Consider the following 21,515-nt stretch of genomic DNA (forward strand, 5'->3'; position numbering starts at 1 on the left):
CCACCTCAGCCCAGGTCTTCCTGGGCCTACCTCTTCCACGGGTTCCCTCAACTGTTAGGGTGTGGCACTTTTTCACGCAGCTATCCTCCTCCATTCTCACCACATGTCCATACCAGCGCAATCGTCTCTCTTGCACGCCACAACTGATGCTTCTAATGTTCAGCTTTTCTCTCAAGATACTTACACTCTGACGGGTATTCACATTGACATTACATATATATCTTTGTGAAAAGTTTTTTGACTTTGATTTTCCTGCTATTATTTCACAATATATATATATATATATATATATATATATATATACATACATACACACACGCACACACATATCATCATTTAGTGTCTGCTTTCCATGCTGGCATGGGTTAGACAGTTTGACTGAAATTGGTAAGCTGGAGGGCTACCCCAGGTTCCAGTCTGATTTGGCATGGTTTCTACGGCTGGATGCCCTTCCTAATGCTGACCAATCCAAGACTGTAATAGGTGCTGTTTATGTGGTATTGGCACAGGTGCCATTGACATGACACCGCAATCGGCCACAACTACAATTTCACTTGACTTGATGGGTCATCTTTATATACACACACACACACACATGGGCGGGTGTATTTATATCATGTCATGTCAAGCAACAGTCATAAACAAGCATCACCAACAGACACACAATGTCACTCATATTGTTAATCATCTCTGGGAAACATGTCCAGCCACGGGGAAATATCACCGTAGGCCATAAAAAAACCAGCCTCCATCAATACTGCCTGATCCATGCAAGCATGGAAAAATGGGTGTTAAAGTGATGAGACACACACATGTATGTCAAGGAATGTCTTATCAACTGTTAAGTAATTTGTGAGGGCATTGAAAATTTCATCTAATGGTCTAAAGAAACATAAAATACTAGCAGAGTAATTTTGCTCATTGTCTACTCATGTGTGTGCGTATACATATATATATATATATATATATATTGTGATGAAAGTGCAGGTCTTAGTGGTTAGGGTATTTGGCCCATAATCATAAAGTCATGTTGTGTCCTTGAGCAAGACACTTATTTCACATTGCTACAGTCCACTCAGATGGCAAAAATAAGTTGTACCTGTACTTCAAAGGGTCAGCCTTTTCACATTGTGTGTCATGCTGAATCTCCCTGAGAAACTTAAGGGTACACATGTTTGTGGAGTGTTCAGCCATTTCCACATTAATTTCATGAGCAGGCTGTTCCGTTGATCAGATCAGCTGGAAACGTCGTCGTAGTAAGTGATGCAGTGCCAGTTATATAGTGTCACCAATATATTTATATGGTATTCAACTGACGTACCAGTGAATTGGATGTTTAACAGACCCCTTTGAAGGAACTCCTTTCCTCAGTTTGATATTTTATATTCTTTTACCTGTTTCAGTCATTTGACTGCGGCCATGTAGGAGCACCACCTTTCATCATCATCATCATCATCATCGTTTAACGTCCGCTTTCCATGCTAGCATGGGTTGGACGATTTGACTGAGGACTGGTGAAACCGGATGGCAACACCAGGCTCCAGTCTAATTTGGCCTTTATATATATATATTGGTGACAATATTACTGAGATTATTCCAAGCTAGCTTTTACATTGGACCAATAGTCAGTGTAAAGGAATGGTAGAGAAAATATTTTAGGCAATGTGGCTGCAGTTAAAGAGATGTCTTGGCAAGAAAAGGGTGAGAGAAATCCAAGTTAGAAAAAGAGGGAGGAAAGTCATTATGTGTAATTTATATATTATAATAATTTCTGATATAGGCACTAGGCCACAAATTTTGTGGAAAGAGCTTAGTTGATGGCACTAACTCCAGCAGTTTTTTGGTACTTATTTTATCACTGCAGAAGGATGAAAGTCAAAAAACATAAGCAAGGCGTGACAATCAGAATGCAAAGGGACGTAACTAAAACTAGTAATGATGACAACGACAATTTGTAACAGGCACAAGGCCACAACTTTTGTGGAAGGAAGTATAGTAGATTGGTATACTTATTTTTACTGAACCCACCTAGAAGGATGAAAGGAAAAGCCAGCCTCTGCGAGTACGGGATGAAAAACATAAAGGGACATAATTAAAATACTACAGGGCGTTTTGTCTTGTACTTTACAGATCCTGCCATGGCATAGCTTTCGTAATACGGAGAGTAGAGAGCGGAAGTACAGTTGATTGTATCAATACAGGTACTTGATTGCTACTTGTTTTTATCCACTAACATTATCCAAGAAGACAAATAGTAAAATTTGAGTTTGACCAGATGTGAATGTTAATTTTTTACGAGACATAGCTGCTCTACCAATTCCACTAAATAACCAACTATGATAAATATTTAATACCCCTTTCTTTGATGTGAATCCAACCAACTTTGATTTATACAAAAGTTTTCATTGTGTTATCAGTTTCAATCATGTGCTACCAATGACAGAGCCTCTTTAGGGTTGCTTAATGTGCTAGTAATAGCAGCTGAAATCCCTTCTCAAATCACATCCCACAATCTTGAAGAAAAAAAAAAAAAAGGGGGTTACATTGGATAATGTAATCTCATACATATCTGAATAAATAACAGGCTGGTCACAACTGTAAGGGCCTTTCATCACAAGTCTACTGGATCAGGACTGGCCTGGGTTTAAACAACAACAATAACAACTGGACTGTTGGAAATGATGGGGAAATTTACAGAGAGAGTCTCTTCACAGGTCTACCAGTACAGAACAAAAACATCAAAACCAAAACAATAAGCATTAATACAATAGCTGTACTGCTGAAGTCAACACGCTCTTTAAGATAAGATCAGGCAGTACAAAATATATTATAATAATAATAATAAAAAGACACCATCTCAAAATAAATAATTTAGCAAGTGGTACAGGAGAAAACTGCAAGAAACAATGGGTGACAATGAATGTGTAATTGTCTCACAGAGAGCATATTATGCTGGGGCATACCTCTGGTTCAATGGTGTTAACGAAGATGATAAATAAAACCTTCAACTGGATAGGAAACCAGTCTATTTTAGACAAACACTCTCAGAGGACCTGGTAGATATCTCCTTGCAGTAAGATGAACTGAGGTCCACAAAAAGTAAACTGTCCAAGATCAGAGGAGACACATGGAAATATGTTTTGGAGCACGGTTTATGGAAAACATGTTTAAAAGCCACAGAAAAGTAGAGAGGCATGTAAGGAACAAAATACAGTGGAAAAAAAAGAAACCCCAGAAATAATATTAAAATAAATAAACACAGAACAAAGAGGAACAAATAAAAATATAGTAATTTCTTAAATTAGGCATCTTGTCAATGCAATGCCAACACCGGGAGAGAATTTTAGAATCAAAGTGTAAGCTGTGTGGAATATTTATCCAAACACTGTCGCTTGTAGGCAAGGTATAAAGTCTTAGGAAGATAAAGTAATTTCACTTAACATGATTGACCAGTTTGCCAAATTAATTTTTCAATTAAGTGAAGTTTGTATCTTGCTACATGACACAATTCACAGAATATAGGCATGTGTAAATTGGCCACACGTCACAATACACATGGTAATACAGATGCATGTATCCGAACCTATGATGCAATACAGAACATGAATATGTGAGCCTTGCCACATGATACAATGCAGAAACCAGAGTGATATAGCTATTAGAATTTATAGTTGAATGTAGCAAAAGAACACTAGCTCTATCTCATGGTTAAAACATTGGCAGATCCCACAATATCATAAACTATTGCTTATCAGGTATTGTGATGTGTTGGTGCTTATCCCTGTTTTTAAGGTGTTAAGCAGTTCAGAGATAGTTGTCTTTTCTCTGTCTCCTGAGATAGGCAAACAGATTATAGTAAACCTTGCCTTATATAAGTAAAACACCCATTGATTATACAGTGCTCCTGACTCCACGGCTTAATAGAGTGAGAGCTACCTTCCCATGGAAACTATTTAAAGCAAGTTGAACTGGACCTTTGAGAGTCAAGTGTCTTTGCCACAGAAATAGTACAGCACCAGTGATTGGATACTAGTCATTGATCCTTTGGCAGTTGTGCCAGTGCTGTACCAACTGTGACAAATGCTACTCAAACACGCAGCGATAGGCATTTATCTAAATGACTTTTACGTCGTGTCACATCAAGCAGGCAAACAGGAGGTGGAAAATTCCCACCCAAACCCCCTACAAACGTTCATACAGTTTCCATTATAAAAATATATTTTGCAGCTTTCTGTATAAAGATTACAGTGCCAGAGTCCTGACATGCCAGTCTTTAGTTCAACAGCTTTAACAAAACCACAAGAATAGCAATGAAGTTTTCAGTGGCTAAACAGGTTTTTTTTTTTTGCGTTTTTCCTCCCAAGAAATATATCACTGTAAATACCCAATTCTCTTCATACCCAACTGAAGAAAAAAGAATTGTTAATTATTCAGAGGAAAAACCATTAAAATCTGTGACGATATTTAGTCAACATAGCCAGGACTGAAAGAACACAAGAAATAAATAGAAGTCTTGTGTTGGAGGTATTTTTTTTTGTGTTTGCAACTCACTGTCTCTTTGAGTTAACATCTGGAATGGAATTGTAGCAAAATTTACACCTAACGAATCGGATGTGTGGACGCTGGTCATCATTCTAGGTCTTGTAGATTGATGGTAGTTCCAGTAAATTCTGTTGATGATGCACCATGTTCAGAAGCTGAATCAGCTGCTGTGCTTGAACTTGCATCATGCAAAGCCAGATCAGTGACAAGACTACCATCTCCGGGATACATCTCTGGATTTGGTGGATCATCCTGGAAAATAAATAGCAAGCAAACAAAATTATAACAGCTGTTAAAAAACTGGCCTGTCTTCTTATGTTTAATATAACTATATGCAATAACATTATATTATATCTAAGTGTGAAGGTGCATGGCTCTGTGGTCAGAGTGTTGGGCTCACAATCATCAGGTGGTGAGTTTGATTCCTGGACTGGGCTGTGTGTTGTGTTCTTGAGCAAGACACTTTATTTCACATTGTTCCAATTCACTCAGCTGTAAAAATGAGTTACAATGTCACTGGTGTTAAGCTGTATTGGCCTCTGCCTTTCCCATGGCCATTCCTGACCGAAGAGGTTCTTTACTTTATATCTAACAAGATTAAGTTTGCTCAGTTGAAAATGAGTACTAATGGCAGCTGGGGTGGTGGTGATGGTATTTAAGGTGGGGTTGTGTTGGAAGAAGTTTGCTTCTAAATCACATGGTTACAAGCATCTTCTACTATGGCCTTAGATCAACCCTTGTGAGTTCAAATCCTTGTGAGTTTATTTGGCAGACAAAAACTGAAAAAAGCCCATAGTATAATAATGCGCACACACACGTCTATGTGTGTGTGTGTGTGTATGTCTCTTTGCCATGACATTGTGTTATAGTTGGAAATGAATGGAACTGACATGCAGGCAGTGACCTTTGTCCCCAAATTTTCATGAAAAGCTCTTCTGGTCTAATGAGTCTGAAGACTCAAAACAGATTTTTGACATAGAACATAATTAATGCCTATCAAAAAAGCTCAGTAAAACTATGTATGTGATGATTGTTTTTTTTTGTTCTGAAAGTCTGAGGAACAACATTTTTATAGAAAAGAATTTGTGATCCTGATGCATTTCTTGATGGCATAAGAGATGCCAGCAAAAAGAGCTCCATCTGTCTCTCTCTCTCTCTCCCACTCCCCTTCTTCATTGTCCTACTGGGGTGGTCAGGTATCTCCTCTATAGTATGGAAACTACCTCTGTTCCTCTATTATACTCTAACCTCTCACCTGGCACACAGCCAATTCCCTCAGTTCCACTCTCTTAACTAGGAGGTCTTTGTCGTGCAAGCTGATAAGAGAAATTGTCTGTTTCATGATATTTTTATCACTGTACAATGATTGGTAGCACTAATCGGAAGCTCACCATAAACACTCCACAATGCCAGCATCATATATTCTGGGTAGGTGGCACTGAGAGCAGGTTTGAATGTGCCCCGAACACATTTATAGTGCATAATGTATTGAATCCTTTTCTTCTCTCATTTGTAAATCCAAAGCACACAAATACACACAGACATATATATAGTGCATGTGTGTTGTAAGTGACATAGTTAGACTACTTAATCCTTGGGTGCCTTTAGCAAAGTTCAGTTTGTGACAATTATCTGGATCAGTTCTGTACTCCAACCTGTTCCTGAGATCCAGTATCAGTCACAACAATCTTTCCAACGTTGGGTCCTAACTACAAAGATGTAGGTGGTTCATGTATATCATTCTCTGATTAAACTTATTATTAAAATAACAAACAAAAATGAGAGAAAGAGAAACTCCAGTTGTCTTCTTACCTGTAGTAGTTGTGTTTGAACATATGTCACACCTGTTTCTGGATCTCGTAATGTAATGCCATGAGGAGGGAGATTGTCAGAGGAACTGAACAAAGAAGCAGAATTTACTGCTACCGATAACAATTTCTCAGAGTCTAAAAAAAAAGAAGACAAAATAAGAATAATAATAATCCTTTCTACTAAAGGCACAAGGCCTGAAATTTTGGGGGAGGGGACTAGTTGATTACATCGATTCCAGTACTTTATTGACCCTGAAAAGATGAAATGCAAAGTCAACTTCAGTGGAGTTTGAACTCAGAATGCAAAAACAGATAAAATGCTGCCAAACATTTGCCTGCTGCAGTAATAATTCTACCAGCTTGCTGCCTTAAGTATAATAATAATCCTTTCTGCTGGAAGCACAAGGCCTCGAATTTTGGGGGGAGAGGACAAGTGTTTCATTGGTACTTAATTTATCAACCCCAAAAGGATGAAAGGTAAAGTCGACCTCCGTGACATTTGGACTCAGAATGTAAAGACAGGCAAAATACCACTAGGCATTTTGTCCGGCGTGCAAACAATTCTGCCAGCTCACTGTTTTAAGAGTAATAATAATAAAAATAATAATGATGATGATGATGATGATGATCCTTTCTACTAAAGGCACAGTGCCTGAAATTTTGGGGGAAGGGGATAGTCGATTACACTGACCCCAGTGCTCAACTAGTACTTATTTTACCGACCCTGAAAGGATGAAAGGCAAAGTTGACCTCAGTGGAATTTGAACTCAGAACGTCGTGACAGATGAAATACTTCTAAGCATTTCTCCCAGCGTGCTAACGATTCTGCCAGTTCTAATTTAGACACAAAACCAACAATTTCTGATACCATCTCTCCTGTTTTCAAGCAAAGTAATATTCCCCTAGTCCAGTGGTTCTCAACCAGGGTCCACATAAGATTTTATTGTTAAAATTTATGAGCATTAAATTGCTTGTACTACTACATTACACAAATTATTTTAACAATTTTTTTTATGCAATTCCTAAAAGTATTTAAAATCTTTTGAGCATTCAGATTACTCTGCGAAATGTAATGCTTATTTTATTCTTTTCTTTAATCTTGTTTCAGTCATTTGACTGCGACCATGCTGGAGCTCTGCCTTGAAGAGTTTTAGTCAAACAAATTGACCCCAAAACTTATTTCTTTTTAAGCCTAATACTTATTCTATCAGCCTCTTTTGCTGAACCGCTAAGTTACAGCAACATAAACACACCAAGCAGTGATGGAGGAAGAAACACACACACACACACACAGATATAGATATATGACGAGCTTCTTTCAGCTTCCATCTACAACATCCACTCACAAGGCTTTGGTTGGCCTGAGGATATAGTTGAAGACACTTTCCTGAAGTGCCATGCAGTGGGATTCAACCCGGAACCATGTGGTTCATACTGTATTGAATTAATCAAGTATTATCTTGTAGCTTAGAGATTTTGATGATGTGAGTGTTTATTTTTAGAATGACATTGTAGGATTGATTGGTGTGAGAGGCCAAACCTGGCCAGTTTCAACATAAAACTGATAGAATTTTTTGTTTAGAATAAAATAGGAATCAAAGGGGTCCATAAGCAAAAAAATGGTTGTGAACCACCAGGTTGCAAATGAATGACACAGCTTATGTGATGGTGGAAGTTTGATTACAATTAGCTTGCAATGTCAAGACAAAGAGACACAAATATACATACTCATGTGCAGACTCACACACACACACACACACACTCTTTTCAGTTTGTCTACCAAACACGCTCACAAAATTTGGTTGGCTAGGGCCTACAATAGAAGACACTTGACTGAACCTGAAAATATATGGCTGCAAAGCAAACCACCTAAGCACCTAGTCTGAGAATTTACCATTTTAACAGATTTGTCAGTTTAGAAATGTTCAAAATAATCAAAGGACAGATTGAAAGTAAAGACACTTACCTGTAGACATATAATCTGAAGGACCAACTAATACTGGATCAGTAGAACCAAGGATGGAATTAGATAAAGAATTGGTGAGGTTTACTCCTGAAATATACACATAATTATAGAGTCAGACAGGAATACAAGTTTTAAGACGACAAAGATAACCAACAATGAAACAATGAAGAAACCTGTATGTGGTTTACTCAGCCTTTTAGAGCACAACACCACACGAGCTAAGACGTCTTAGACAAGTATTAATCTTCCTTTCACCTTCTTCTTATTCTTCTAAGCAGTTACGGCAGCAAAAGCTGATTACGTCATTTTATCTAAACTGAAACAAGTGTTTTCCACGTTCATATTTGAATCTTTTGCCTTTCTACAATATTTTTTACTTTTATTTATTCTCAAACTGGATGAGTGTATAACAACAAGCCAGCCGGCACAAAAAATATCTAGTGAGACTTCTTTACCAATGTGCTTGAAGAGACCCAGACTGATGGCTCGAAACATATGTTGTACCTAATAAAAGTCTAATACAAAATCCATCTCCTACTATCAATTAATATATAAATACACACACACGTCTGTGTCTGTGCGAGTATGCATATATCTGACACGTACGTGGCATAAGACAAATAGGAGTGAAGAACTTACCTGATACAGGTGTTGCTTGATTCTCAGACTGAGAATGCTGCCCAAGAGACTCGAGACCACCATCGGAAATATCATCTGAGCCAAGGAGGGGCACTAAATCCAAGTGAGGACTGTCAGAAGCTGGGTAGAGCAAGAAATATAGCAAGAGGTAAGTATTTTATATAATTCTTTCTACTATAGGCACAAAGCCTAAAATTTCCAGGGAATGGGGTACTAGTGGGTACTTTATTTTAATAACCTTGAAAGGATAAAAGGCTAAGTCCACCACTGTGGAATTTGAACTCAGAATGTGAAACCAAAAGAATTGCCACTTAAGCATTTTACACACTAACAATTCTGCCAGATTGCTGCCTTTTAAAATTCTAATTTTGGTACAAGGCCAGCAATTCTTAAGAGAAGGTCTGATGGACGCGATCAGCCTCAGTATTTGATTAGCACTTTTATTTTATCAACCCTGGAAAGAGGAAAGGCAATGTTGACCACAGCAAAATTTTAACTCAGAATGTAAAGGGATGGAAAAAATGATACTGCAAGACCTTTTTTCCAACACACTAATGATTTTGCCAATCCATTTGGTCACAGTATTTTGAATAATAAGGGTGAAAAATGTGCTGGTGCTACATTAAAAGTACTGGTGCTGGTGTCACATAAAAATCTCCCAGTACATTATGTGGAGTGGTTGGCATTAGGAAGGGCATAAAGCTGTAGAAACCATGCCAGAGCAGACAGTGGAGACTGGTAAGGCCCTTGACCTTACCAGCTCCGGTCAAACTGTCGAACCCATGCTAGCATATAAAAAGGAAGTTAAATGATGATGAATGACTAAAACAGTGTAACTGAATGTCCATAATTTCAAACTTCAGATTCAGAGTGATCCCCCAGAGTTTATTGTGCAGTAGTCACTAAGAACTGTGTTCTATTATAAGCCACCAGAATTTATAGTAAATAAGTCACTAACAGCTATGTTCTATAAAAAAAATCTACCAGTAATTAACTTGAAAGGTGATTTCTGTTAATAGTTTTAATATCTATAATTAACAATGCAATTACTTTTCAAGTTGACATTTCTAAGATTAATTAAATATTTCTGAGTTAGACACAAGGCAAACAGTTCTGAAAAGAGGGTGCTGATTGATATCATCAACCAAAGAACTTGTGTGGTACTTTATCAGCCTTGAAAGTAAGAAAGGCACAGAAGACCTCAGCTGGATTTGAAAACCAAATGTAGGGATCTATAAGAGCAAAATGTTTCTTCTTGTGCTTTCGTGATTCTGCCAGCTCACTGCCTTAGACTAATTAACTGGCACTCCGTCAGTTACGATGACAAGGGTTCCAGTTGATCTGATCAAGAGTACAGCCTGCTCAAGAAATTAATGTACAAGTGGTTGTGCACTCCACAGACATGCATACCCTTAATGTAGTTCTCAAGAAGATTCAGCAGGACACAGAATATGACAAGACTGGCTCCCCTTTAAGTACAGGGACTACTCATTTTTGCCAGGTGAGTGGACTGGAGCAACATTAAATAAAGTGTCATGCACAAGGACACAACATGACACCAAGAATCAAAACTCATGACCATATGACCATGAGCCAAATATCCTAACTATTAAGCCATGTACCTTCACTTTGACTAATTATAAATAATAACATAAATATTCTAAACAGCATTCAAACCACTGCAATCTCTGATTATAGTCAAGATCCTTATTCCTACACACACAAACGAATAAATAAATAAATATCATCATCATCATCATCATCATCGTCGTTTAACGTCCGCTTTCCATGCTAGCATGGGTTGGACGATTTGACTGAGGACTGGTGAAACCGGATGGCAACACCAGGCTCCAATCTAATTTGGCAGTTTCTACAGCTGGATGCCCTTCCTAACGCCAACCACTCAGAGAGTGTAGTGGGTGCTTTTACGTGTCACCTGCACGAAAACGGCCACGCTCGAAATGGTGTCTTTTATGTGCCACCCGCACAAGCCAGTCCAGGGGCACTGGCAACGATCTCACTCGAAAATCCTACGATATATACAGTATCAAAGTTCTTAACTGCCACCATACATACCATACTGTGGTTAACATCATCATCATTATCATCATACAAAGTTACTAAAAGTTATAATAGAGTGTTAAGTACTCTCCTCCTCTGATTGTGAATATTTGATCAGTTTCCCCCCACAACACAAAATATAAGACATTACACCTTATTTCATAAAATCGAAGTACTGTCCCTTTGAGAGAAGAGTGGAAATTGTGACAAACCCCTATTTTGAAGGAACCCAAATTATGAAGAATATATCTTTCTTCATACTGACATGGCAAACAAATTAAATGTAAGCCCCCCCCCCAAAAAAAAAACAAAAGGCAAAAACATGAAGCCTAACACCATGGGGTTGATATCCAATAACCCATCCGATGGCCATCTTATCTAGTGTTTGCTAAGTACTCAGTATAGCCTTAAAGAAGACAGAACAATAGATTTCTTTAAAAAATGGTAAATGAAAGTTAGGAAAACATACCAGAAATGGTGCTGTTGTTGTAATGTTTCATAATGTGATTGCGCAGACTGACTTTGGTAGAATATTTCTTCTCACAGCCTTCCATAGGACAATGGTAGGTAATCTTCTTTCCAGAATGGTCATGTTTCTTCAAGTGTATGTACAAACTACTTTTAGCAGTGAAACGAGTCTTGCAACCTAAAAACAAAATGGAAAGAAAGAGAGAGAGAGAAAGGATAAAAAAAAAAAAACGGTAGTAGTCAAGTTTTTGAATGATTTTAATGAATGATATTACACACATGTAAAAATCAGTTGCTATATAAAGTAGTCATTCAGTAGGCTAGCACCAAAATGGATACCTAATTTGTATATTTGCAATTCTGACAATTCATAATTAATCCTTTAGCATCCAATGACACTGTAGGGTTGGTGTGAGAAGCTGATCTGGTCAATTTGAACATATGACAAGTAGAATATTTTGGCATGTATGTATGTATCAATGAATGATTTTTTTATTTTTTGGTGTTGCTTCAGTTCTTAAGAGAGTTCAAGCTGGTTGCTTACAAAGCAACAAAACTGTTTGTAAATATGTGGTCAAGTTGGTGTTGGTTGAACTGCTTGATGTCCAAGTGTTCATCTATTCATCTAAAGAATCTCAGATGGAGAATTTTTGGGATGTCTTGAGTACAAACAGCATTACTGATAAAACACTCTCTCAGGAATATGCCTGTTGATAGTGCATGTGTGTGTTTGTATAAACACTGTGGAAGAAACTGGACAAAAAAAAAATGCATACAACGGACAAATTCTTTTGTCTCTAATGCTACCAGAAATGCAGTGAACTTGTTTGACTGGCTTCTTTGGAAATCTTTAACTAACAATCCCATCACCAGTTGTGATATAAAATTAGTAAAATAATTGTCTAACTAATTATTATTAACTGTGATGAACAGAGATATGGTAATGGGGAGCTAATCCAGTATTTTTCAAAATGGGAGAGCTGGGAGGACTGAGAAGGGCGCAGACAGTGTGATGTTTGATAAAATTAAAAGATGGCTTTTAAACTTTGTAAATTTGTCAATGCCATGGTGAAGAATGAAGAATTATTGCTACTGTTTATCTGACTCCCCAAACCAGTCATAACCTCTCAGACATATGAGGAAAGCAGTTTCAGTAATGAGCATCCTGTTTCTAATTCAGAAATAGTATATTAAATACATTGTTTTGTTTTTTCTAAAAAAAAAAAATTTAAAAAAATCTAACAAAAAAAAGCCACTATATCTAGCAAGTCAAGCCACCACGTAGACCAGTTACGGACAAACTGCAGCCATGGGACTTTCTGAACAGTACCTTCAATTTTCTTAGTAGTGCAACCCACTTCTTGATGAAGGCTGCCTATACCTGATGTAGAGAATGCTTCCCCCACCAACATCTACTGGTTCATCTGTAAATATATGCATTAGCAGCTTATGGTGTTGAACTCAAAACCTTCCCATGAGACGGCAGAGACTGTTTAACACAGTAATCATATAAATAAGATAAGTTCCATCTAACAGACATCATCATTGTTTTTACATTTACCTTTTCCAAAGTGGAAAGAGTTGGATGAGACTTACTGAGCCCATATTCTAGAGTTGAATTGTTAACGTCTAAGGAGACAGCTGCTAAAGATGCCAAGCAGTGAGATAGTATCTGAAATCACTTTGTTATGAAATGAGACTTCTTAACCACACAGCCACACCTGTGACTAAACATTAAGAAAATAATAATAATATTTGTGATTGTAATGGATGTTGAAGTGATCCAGCAAGTTACTTACCATCTACTGGACACTGGAATGGTTTTGTTCCACTGTGAGTTACTAAATGACCTTTCAGATGTTCAGCTCGCAAGAATGCTTTGCCACATGCATTGCACAGCCATTTTCGAACACCAGTATGTTTGCTCATGTGGCGTTTTAATTTACTGGCTGTTGCAAAGGCCCAAGAACAACCCTGGAAAAAGAGAAAAGGAAACAAAGATGAAGGATTAAGTTAAACAGGAAACATCTAATGTGTAGGGTCTTTTACATACATCTGGTGAGTCACATTATTCTGTAAGGAGCATATGTCTGGGTTCCCAGTCTTTTTGGCATATATATTCCTCATTAGAAAGGGAGCTGGTTCATCACAGGATTTATATACACCTACTCAACTTATGACCAAGTTCTGTTCTGACTGATTGGTCTTAAGTCGATCTGGTCGTATGTTGGATTTATATTTTTCAACACTTTTCATTCAAACACAACTGATGCTTGAAAGCGACTGAGTGAGAGACAATGGCAGGCAGTAAATGCCTGGATCTGAAGGAGGCTTCTGTTGCCGGATGCTGCCATAGTTATTGTATGTGCAGCTGCCCAACATCTGAAAATCGTTTTATTTATTTATTTATTTTGTAGTTGTACATGTGGATGGTTGGACTGTGGCTATGCTGGGGCAGCACTGCCTTGAAGTGTTTTAATCAAATGAATCAACTCCAATAGTTATTCTTTAAAGCCTGCTACTTATTCAATCATCTTTTTTGCTAAATTGCTAAGTTATGGGAACGTAGACAAACAATTAACACTGGCCCAATGGTTTCCCTTTGTAGCAGAATTAATAGTCAAGACTATTTAAGCATTTTATCTGATCAAATTCATCCTATGGTTGCAGGACTGTTTCCGGAGGGAAGCGCACAGGATGATAATGCATCAATTTACACAGTTAGAGTTGTTACTGAATGGCACGAGGAACATTCTAGTGGAGTTGATCATCTTATCTGGCCACCACAGTCCCCAGATTTCAATATTACTGAACATTTATGGTGCATTTTAGAAAAGCAAGTAAAGAGTCGATATCCTCCACCATCATCACTACAAGAACTAGAGACTATTTTAGCTGAAGAATGGACAAAAATTCCTTTGGAAAAAAATCAAACATTTGTATGAGTCCATACCTCGTAGAATTTAAGCTGTAATTACTGCCAAAGGTGGTCGTACCCCATATTAAAATAAATTTGTTTGAAATTTTAAGGTATTTCCATTATTTTGTTCAACCCTTGTATATATATATATACACACATATATATATATACACATACATAGAGGTAGGGGTAGGGGTCCACCAAGGTTCCGTCCTCAGCCCCCTCTTATTTACCATAGTCCTCCAGGCAATCACAGAGGAGTTCAAGACAGGTTGCCCCTGGGAGCTCCTCTATGCTGATGACCTTGCCCTAATTGCGGAGTCACTATCAGAACTAGAGGAGAAGTTTCAGGTGTGGAAGCAAGGTCTAGAATTGAAGGGCCTTAGAGTCAACCTAGCTAAAACCAAAATCCTAATAAGTAGGAAGGTAGATAAAACACAAACCCCTTCAGGTAGATGGCCCTGCTCAGTATGTAGAAAAGGACTAGGTAGTAACTCTATAAGATGTACCCGGTGCAAGCTATGGACACATAAGAGGTGCAGCAACATCAAAGGCAGGTTAACTAGCAAGTTAGTTTTTGTTTGTGGCAGATGTTCAGGTGCAATAAAGACTGCAAACAAACAGGAAACAACTTCTATCTCATTCCAGGGTGAAAAACTAGAGGTAGTCGATAGCTTCCGCTATCTGGGCGACCAAGTTAGTAGTGGGGGTGGGTGCGCTGAAAGTGTAGCTGCTAGAATAAGAATAGCCTGGGCAAAGTTTAGAGAGCTCTTACCCCTGCTGGCGACAAAGGGACTCTCACTCAGAGTAAAAGGCAGACTGTATGACGCATGCGTACGAACAACCATGCTACATGGCAGTGAAACATGGGCTGTAACTGCTGAGGACATACGTAAGCTCGCAAGGAATGAAGCCAGTATGCTCCGTTGGATGTGTAATGTCAATGTGAATACCCGTCAGAGTGTAAGTATCTTGAGAGAAAAGCTGAACATTAGAAGCATCAGTTGTGGCGTGCAAGAGAGACGATTGCGCTGGTATGGACATGTGGTGAGAATGGAGGAGGATAGCTGCGTGAAAAAGTGCCACACCCTAACAGTTGAGGGAACCCGTGGAAGAGGTAGGCCCAGGAAGACCTGGGCTGAGGTGGTGAGGCAAGACCTTCGTACATTGGGCCTCACCGAGGCGATGACTACGGACCGAGACCTTTGGAAATGTGCTGTGCGTGAGAAGACCCGGCAAGCCAAGTAAGATCGTTGCCAGTGCCCCTGGACTGGTTCTTGTGCGGGTGGCACATGAGATGCACCATTTTGAGCGTGGCCGTTGCCAGTACCGCCTGACTGGCTCCTGTAGGATTTTCGAGCGAGATCGTTGCCAGTGCCCCTGGACTGGCTTGTGCGGGTGGCACATAAAAGACACCATTTCGAGCGTGGCCGTTTTCGTGCGGGTGACACGTAAAAGCACCCACTACACTCTCTGAGTGGTTGGCGTTAGGAAGGGCATCCAGCTGTAGAAACTCTGCCAAATCAGACTGGAGCCTGGTGTTGCCATCCGGTTTCACCAGTCCTCAGTCAAATCGTCCAACCCATGCTAGCATGGAAAGCGGACGTTAAACGATGATGATGATGATGATGATACATACACACACATATATATATACATACATACACATATATATATACATACATACACACATATATATATACATACACACACATATATATATACATACACACACATATATATATACATACACACACATATATATATACATACACACACATATATATATACATACACACACATATATATATATATATATATATATATATATATATATATATATATATATATATGCATATATTTACACACACACACGGACATTTACCCCCATGAACACTAACTTCCAACCCAAGGACAATTACCCCCAAGGACAACAGATGATGATTTAAAACTTAATATATTGGAGAGGGGGTAATTGTTGTCGGGGGGAATTGTCCTATGGGGAGTAATTGTCCTGATATATACATACACCTACACATATAATTTTAGCAAAAAAAAAGATAAAGTTATTTTTTACTACAACTTCTCAGTTGTTATTTTCCCACTCTCCATCTTAGTATACCAATATAACATCTACCGTAAGATGTCTCAAATCACTGAAAATATCATCTCTATCAACCCAATAGAGCTATTCCTATTTCTCAAGAACATGAGTGGATCTAACTCAATGCTAAACTCCTAAATAGTCAACTCAGTGGCCCAAGATTCACGTGGACTGGATTCAACTAGATCATAGACACTTGTGATCAACATCATCAAAACAGTCAACATTAAATGAACCATTACAGAAAATAGGCATGTGCTTAAAGCATCGAAGGAAGTGGGGCACCACAGAAATGGTAAATGGTTTACAGCACAAAAGAAATCACTTTAAAACTTGCTAAACTAATACTTGAAGTGGTTTATATGAACAGAAATATAATTCCAAAGTGTTCATGGTGTCATAGTGAGGAGCTGATCAAAGACTTTGTAATTAAAAAAGTAGGAGAACACTTTTCAAATATAAATAAAGTGGAAGTATATATAAAAATAAACATTATTTTCCATCTTACTGTTAGTTTTGTTTCATTTTGAAAAATAAAAATTTATTTTATGGTTTATTATTGTTCATATTTTGAATTACATATGTATGGGGGCCACCAAAATCTCTTAAGTGCTTAGGGCCTCTATGGATAGTAAACCAGCCCTAAATACAGTAACTGTTTGAACATTTGACTATTGGTTGGTAGCTTGATACTTTATAACAGACACAAATTGTACTGGTTAAAAATACTCACATCAACACGACACTGATATGGTTTCTCGCCAGTGTGACAGCGCATGTGTTGTTTAAGACGACAGACTTTATTGAAAACTTTACCACAGCCATCATACTTGCAGACCAGGTCATCTCGGTCCTGTTGATGAACACGGGCATGAGATCCCATGCAGTTAGGAGAAAGGAAAACTTTGTTACAGCCATCAACAGGACATCTGAATAGAAGACAGTTGATTAGAAAATTTTATTTGTTTGGTAATTAGCACTAAAGGGAGAACTGAAAGAAAAATTAATTTATTTTTCATCAATGCAAGTTTTTAATTACAAATAAATTTAAATATTTTGATGCTGAAGGAATCGATGCAAAAACTAGAAAATTGATGTAAGAGTTAAGAACCTACTTTGGTCTGTTATGGTGTGAGCCAGATTAGATTTAGTCATTTTTAAGCCATGTGTGAGGTCATAAAAGATATTTAGCATCCTGCAAGATGACCCTTACTCTTGAGAATGTCAACAGAAATACTGGATAAAGATTAACAGTGATCTGAAACATCTAAATCGGAGGTTCTCAACCGGGACCTATATGGCTCTTGTGGTCCATATAAGATTTTGTTGTAAAAATTTATGTACAATAAATTGCTTATATTCTACAATACACAAGATATTTTAACAACAATTCCTAATAATATTTAAATATAAAAATACTGTAGGATTTTTTTTTTTTATATATACATTGAATAGTTATGGAGGCCCAGTAGAGTAAAATAGGAATCAAAGGGGTCCATTAGGCAAAAAAATAAAAACCATTGAAATAAAACACTGATGTCAAACTAGTATGATGCTAAGATGGTTAAAGCAAATTCGATCCTTTAGCTTGCAGCCCACTTTTACTAATTGTTTTTGGCTCCTATGTAGTTGTGAGGAGACAAAGACCTGCCTAATTATTGACCCTGCAGCGCATTGAGGACATGGCAAGTGGAGGGAGGGCAGCACTGTTGCACCAACAGTCAGCTGGTACTCATCTTCAGCTGAGCAGACTAGAGCAACAAGAAATGATGTGCCCTATTTAAGGACAGGGGATGCATGATCCAGACACTTTATGATTGCAAGCCCAACACTCTAACCACTATGCAATGCACCTTCACTTATTTTTCTGAATTTTTTTTTTAATCAGAGTTTGAAATACAGTCTGAATTTTTTGCCTAAATTCCAACAATGGACCACTCTTGGGTGCATCATCATTGTGTTCATGAGATGTGGTAAAAACAACAGCTAAATCACCCATAAATCACACACAAAAAGTTTTTTTTGCCTAATTGTATGAATTTCTGTAGGTAGAACACAGATTCACAAAAATTTTCTGAAAAGTCCAAAAATATATAGAAAAGTTATGAGGAGTTGTAAGTGATGCTTAAACCAGAATTCTGCCATAAATAGTTAGTTAAAACTCTTATTAACAGAGGCTTTAGGAGAACTGAGACATAAATAAAAACACCCCACTAATTAATAAACCAAATCAATATCTGAGTTGTATTTGTAACAAGTTTATATCCCATACCTAGCACTTTGCCTTGATTTTTATCTTTTGTAAGTTAAGTAGGGGAGAAAGAGAAATACTCCTTTGGATCAGTGAGGTTGGTTTGGCTGATAACCATCCTAAGCAACTGGTAATAAAGATCTACAGGTAAAAAAAACATGGCTGAGTAAGTAAGGAAACAAGGTGCTTAAAGCTAACTGAACCTGAATGAGGTGGGGGGAGAGAAGGGGAGGGAAAGAGATAGTGGACTTACTTATAAGTTTTCTCCACATCAGCATGATTCTTTAAATGTAAATCAAGTTGCCGTTTTGTTGGGTACCTCTGGTTACAGTTGGGTTTGGGGCAAACTTCATTACATGGACGTTCATGGAGTTTCTTGTGAGAATTTAAGTTGTAGATTGTTGTAAACTTTCTACCACAACCATCAATGTCACACTTAAAAAAAGGAAAAAGTGGTAACGATGAGTGGAGCAAGAACATAAAACAACAAACATTTAATTTTGTTTAACACTTTAGCATTCAGATTACTCTGGCAAATATAATGCTTATTTATTAACACACACGATGGGCTTTCAGTTTCTACACACAAGGCTTTGGTTGACCCGAGTCTATAGTGGAAGACTCCAGCCCAAGGTGCCAATGCAGTAGGACTGAACCAAGAACCATGTGGTTGGGAAGCAAGCTTCTTACCACACAGCCACACCTGCACCTTGTTAATCTGTTAAAAATAGTTCTGTTAAAGATTTTAGAAGTAATACTTTCCCAAATGATAATTGGAAATGACAAAGAAAATGATTTCTTACTTACAATGTAGTCTTTTCTTCCCTGATGTGACTCAACATGTCTCTTCAGTTTGTATGCTGTGGTGAAAGCCCAGTCACAGCCAAGCTGGTTACACTTAAATAGAAAGACATATACACACATATAAGAATATATATTAGCGACAGAGGCAGTCTTAAAGACAGCGATCATACAGTCTTCTTTTAAAGACAGCTAGGACTATATTATCTAATATGTATTCTCTCTCTCTCTTAAGATAGCAGGGTTTGATTTGAGAAAGATTCAGCTGTTATTTCTAGCAAGTCAATGAGAGTATTGAGCAGGCCTGGCCAACTTGAATTACATTGTGGGCCACATCAATCACAGAAAGTTTTTTGAGGGCCGCTTGTATACTGACAGATGCTTTCTCATGCTACTATTACAATAATGAATGAATGATTGTTGATTCAACATGAAATATCGTTGCAAAAACAGTATCTTTCTTTTTTACTTTTCAGTACAATCTTTAATTTTTGATAAAATTTTTTAAATGTTTGTTTAAATAAACCCAATTCAAGAAAAGTATCAAGCAGGCTACAAGATAAAAGTCTGCAGGTTGCATGCAGCCCACAGGCCTCAGGTTGGCAAGCCCTGGTATAGAGCATCCCTTGCACTGAGTCAATCAGAAACAGGTACCTTGCGTATGAACAAAACACAGTCAGCAGTAACTGACAATCAATTAAATAACCATTTTGCAAACACATTTATTTGTTTGTCTACAAGCCTGTCTTTCTATGTTAGTATGGATTAAATGAATATATTATTGAGGCATTGTTTTACAGCTGAATATCTTTCCTGCTCCTAACCCTTATCTGTTTTTCAAGTAAAGAATCTCTTATTCTGCACATCTATGGGGCAAAACCAGCAGGATTTGCTATGAGAGCTGACAACAATGTCACTACTTGTAGCCCAATGATTTTTGGAGAGGCACAAATGTAAACACTCACGCATACACATACAAATATAAATGTGTGTGTGTGTGTGTGTACGTGTGAGGGTACATGGCTTAGTGGTTAGGGTGTTGCACTCATGACCACAAGACCATGGCTTCGATTCCTGGTCCAGGTGGTGCATTGCATTGAGCAATACACTTCATCTGACATTGCTCTGCAATCACTTTTGACACCTGACATGTGATACACCAACAGGTGTTCAGGCAACATTAATTTGATAGAAAGAGTGAGCTAATGTACAGCATGTACATTTGATCACTATAAACAAAACCATTTGAGCCAATTGTTCAGCAAAAACTGACCACTCATATAGTCTTTGACAGGAGATTCCAACACACTCACACACACACGCATATCTTTGTGTGTGTGTATGTATATATATATATATAAATTGTAAATGCTATATGTACATACGTATATTCTACCCCTTTTTATTTCTTCCTTTGCCTTTCGTTTTCCAGTGTCTTTACCCTTCCATCTTTTACATCTTCCTTCTCACCTTTTCTTTTCTTTTCATATTCTATCATCCAGTCTTAGTTTGTATATGCCATGTGAGCACAGCCTGAAGAGTGCATCAGGCACCAGACAGGCCATAAAATGCTGTCTGTGTTGTTTTCATTGGATGAAACTCTTAGTAGCTCATAAAAATATATACTGTGCTCATTAGACAATAGTTATCTCACATCAGATGGAGTACTTTTTTGTTGATCTTACCGTCATACATATATGTATATATACGGGGGTAGCTGATGAAGAAGAATGTTCTCTATGTGGCTTGTGTGTTTTCTCGTCTACGTTTTGTTTGCAATGTCCTGTACCCAGATATGCACCTATACATACAGGTGGATGTCGGTATGCACATACCTGTACGTATATATGCATATACTCATTTACTATTTGTATATATATATATATATATATATATGCGCGCGCATCTCAAAAGTAAATAGACAGCCCTCAATGCAGTCACTACTTGGTGCT

General features: G+C 37.8%; 1 protein-coding gene across 1 annotated transcript in view; it reads right to left on the bottom strand.

The window, feature by feature from the left end:
* Positions 1-1,232: 1,232 nt before the first annotated feature.
* The window catches only part of LOC106876484 (uncharacterized), a 30,288-nt gene continuing 10,005 nt past the window's right edge, over positions 1,233-21,515 (bottom strand). The window contains exons 5-13 of the mRNA XM_014925047.3: positions 19,570-19,659; positions 19,016-19,197; positions 17,245-17,440; positions 13,287-13,461; positions 11,489-11,665; positions 8,959-9,078; positions 8,320-8,406; positions 6,355-6,488; positions 1,233-4,794 (exon numbers count right to left, since the gene is read on the bottom strand). Of these exons, the coding sequence (XP_014780533.2) occupies positions 4,630-4,794; positions 6,355-6,488; positions 8,320-8,406; positions 8,959-9,078; positions 11,489-11,665; positions 13,287-13,461; positions 17,245-17,440; positions 19,016-19,197; positions 19,570-19,659 (1,326 nt within the window). The 3' untranslated portion in view covers positions 1,233-4,629. The remainder of the gene's footprint in view (positions 4,795-6,354; positions 6,489-8,319; positions 8,407-8,958; positions 9,079-11,488; positions 11,666-13,286; positions 13,462-17,244; positions 17,441-19,015; positions 19,198-19,569; positions 19,660-21,515) is intronic.

Source organism: Octopus bimaculoides, chromosome 25, assembly GCF_046866305.1.
Source record: "Octopus bimaculoides isolate indiv1 chromosome 25, ASM4686630v1, whole genome shotgun sequence".
Lineage (NCBI taxonomy): Eukaryota > Metazoa > Mollusca > Cephalopoda > Octopoda > Octopodidae > Octopus > Octopus bimaculoides.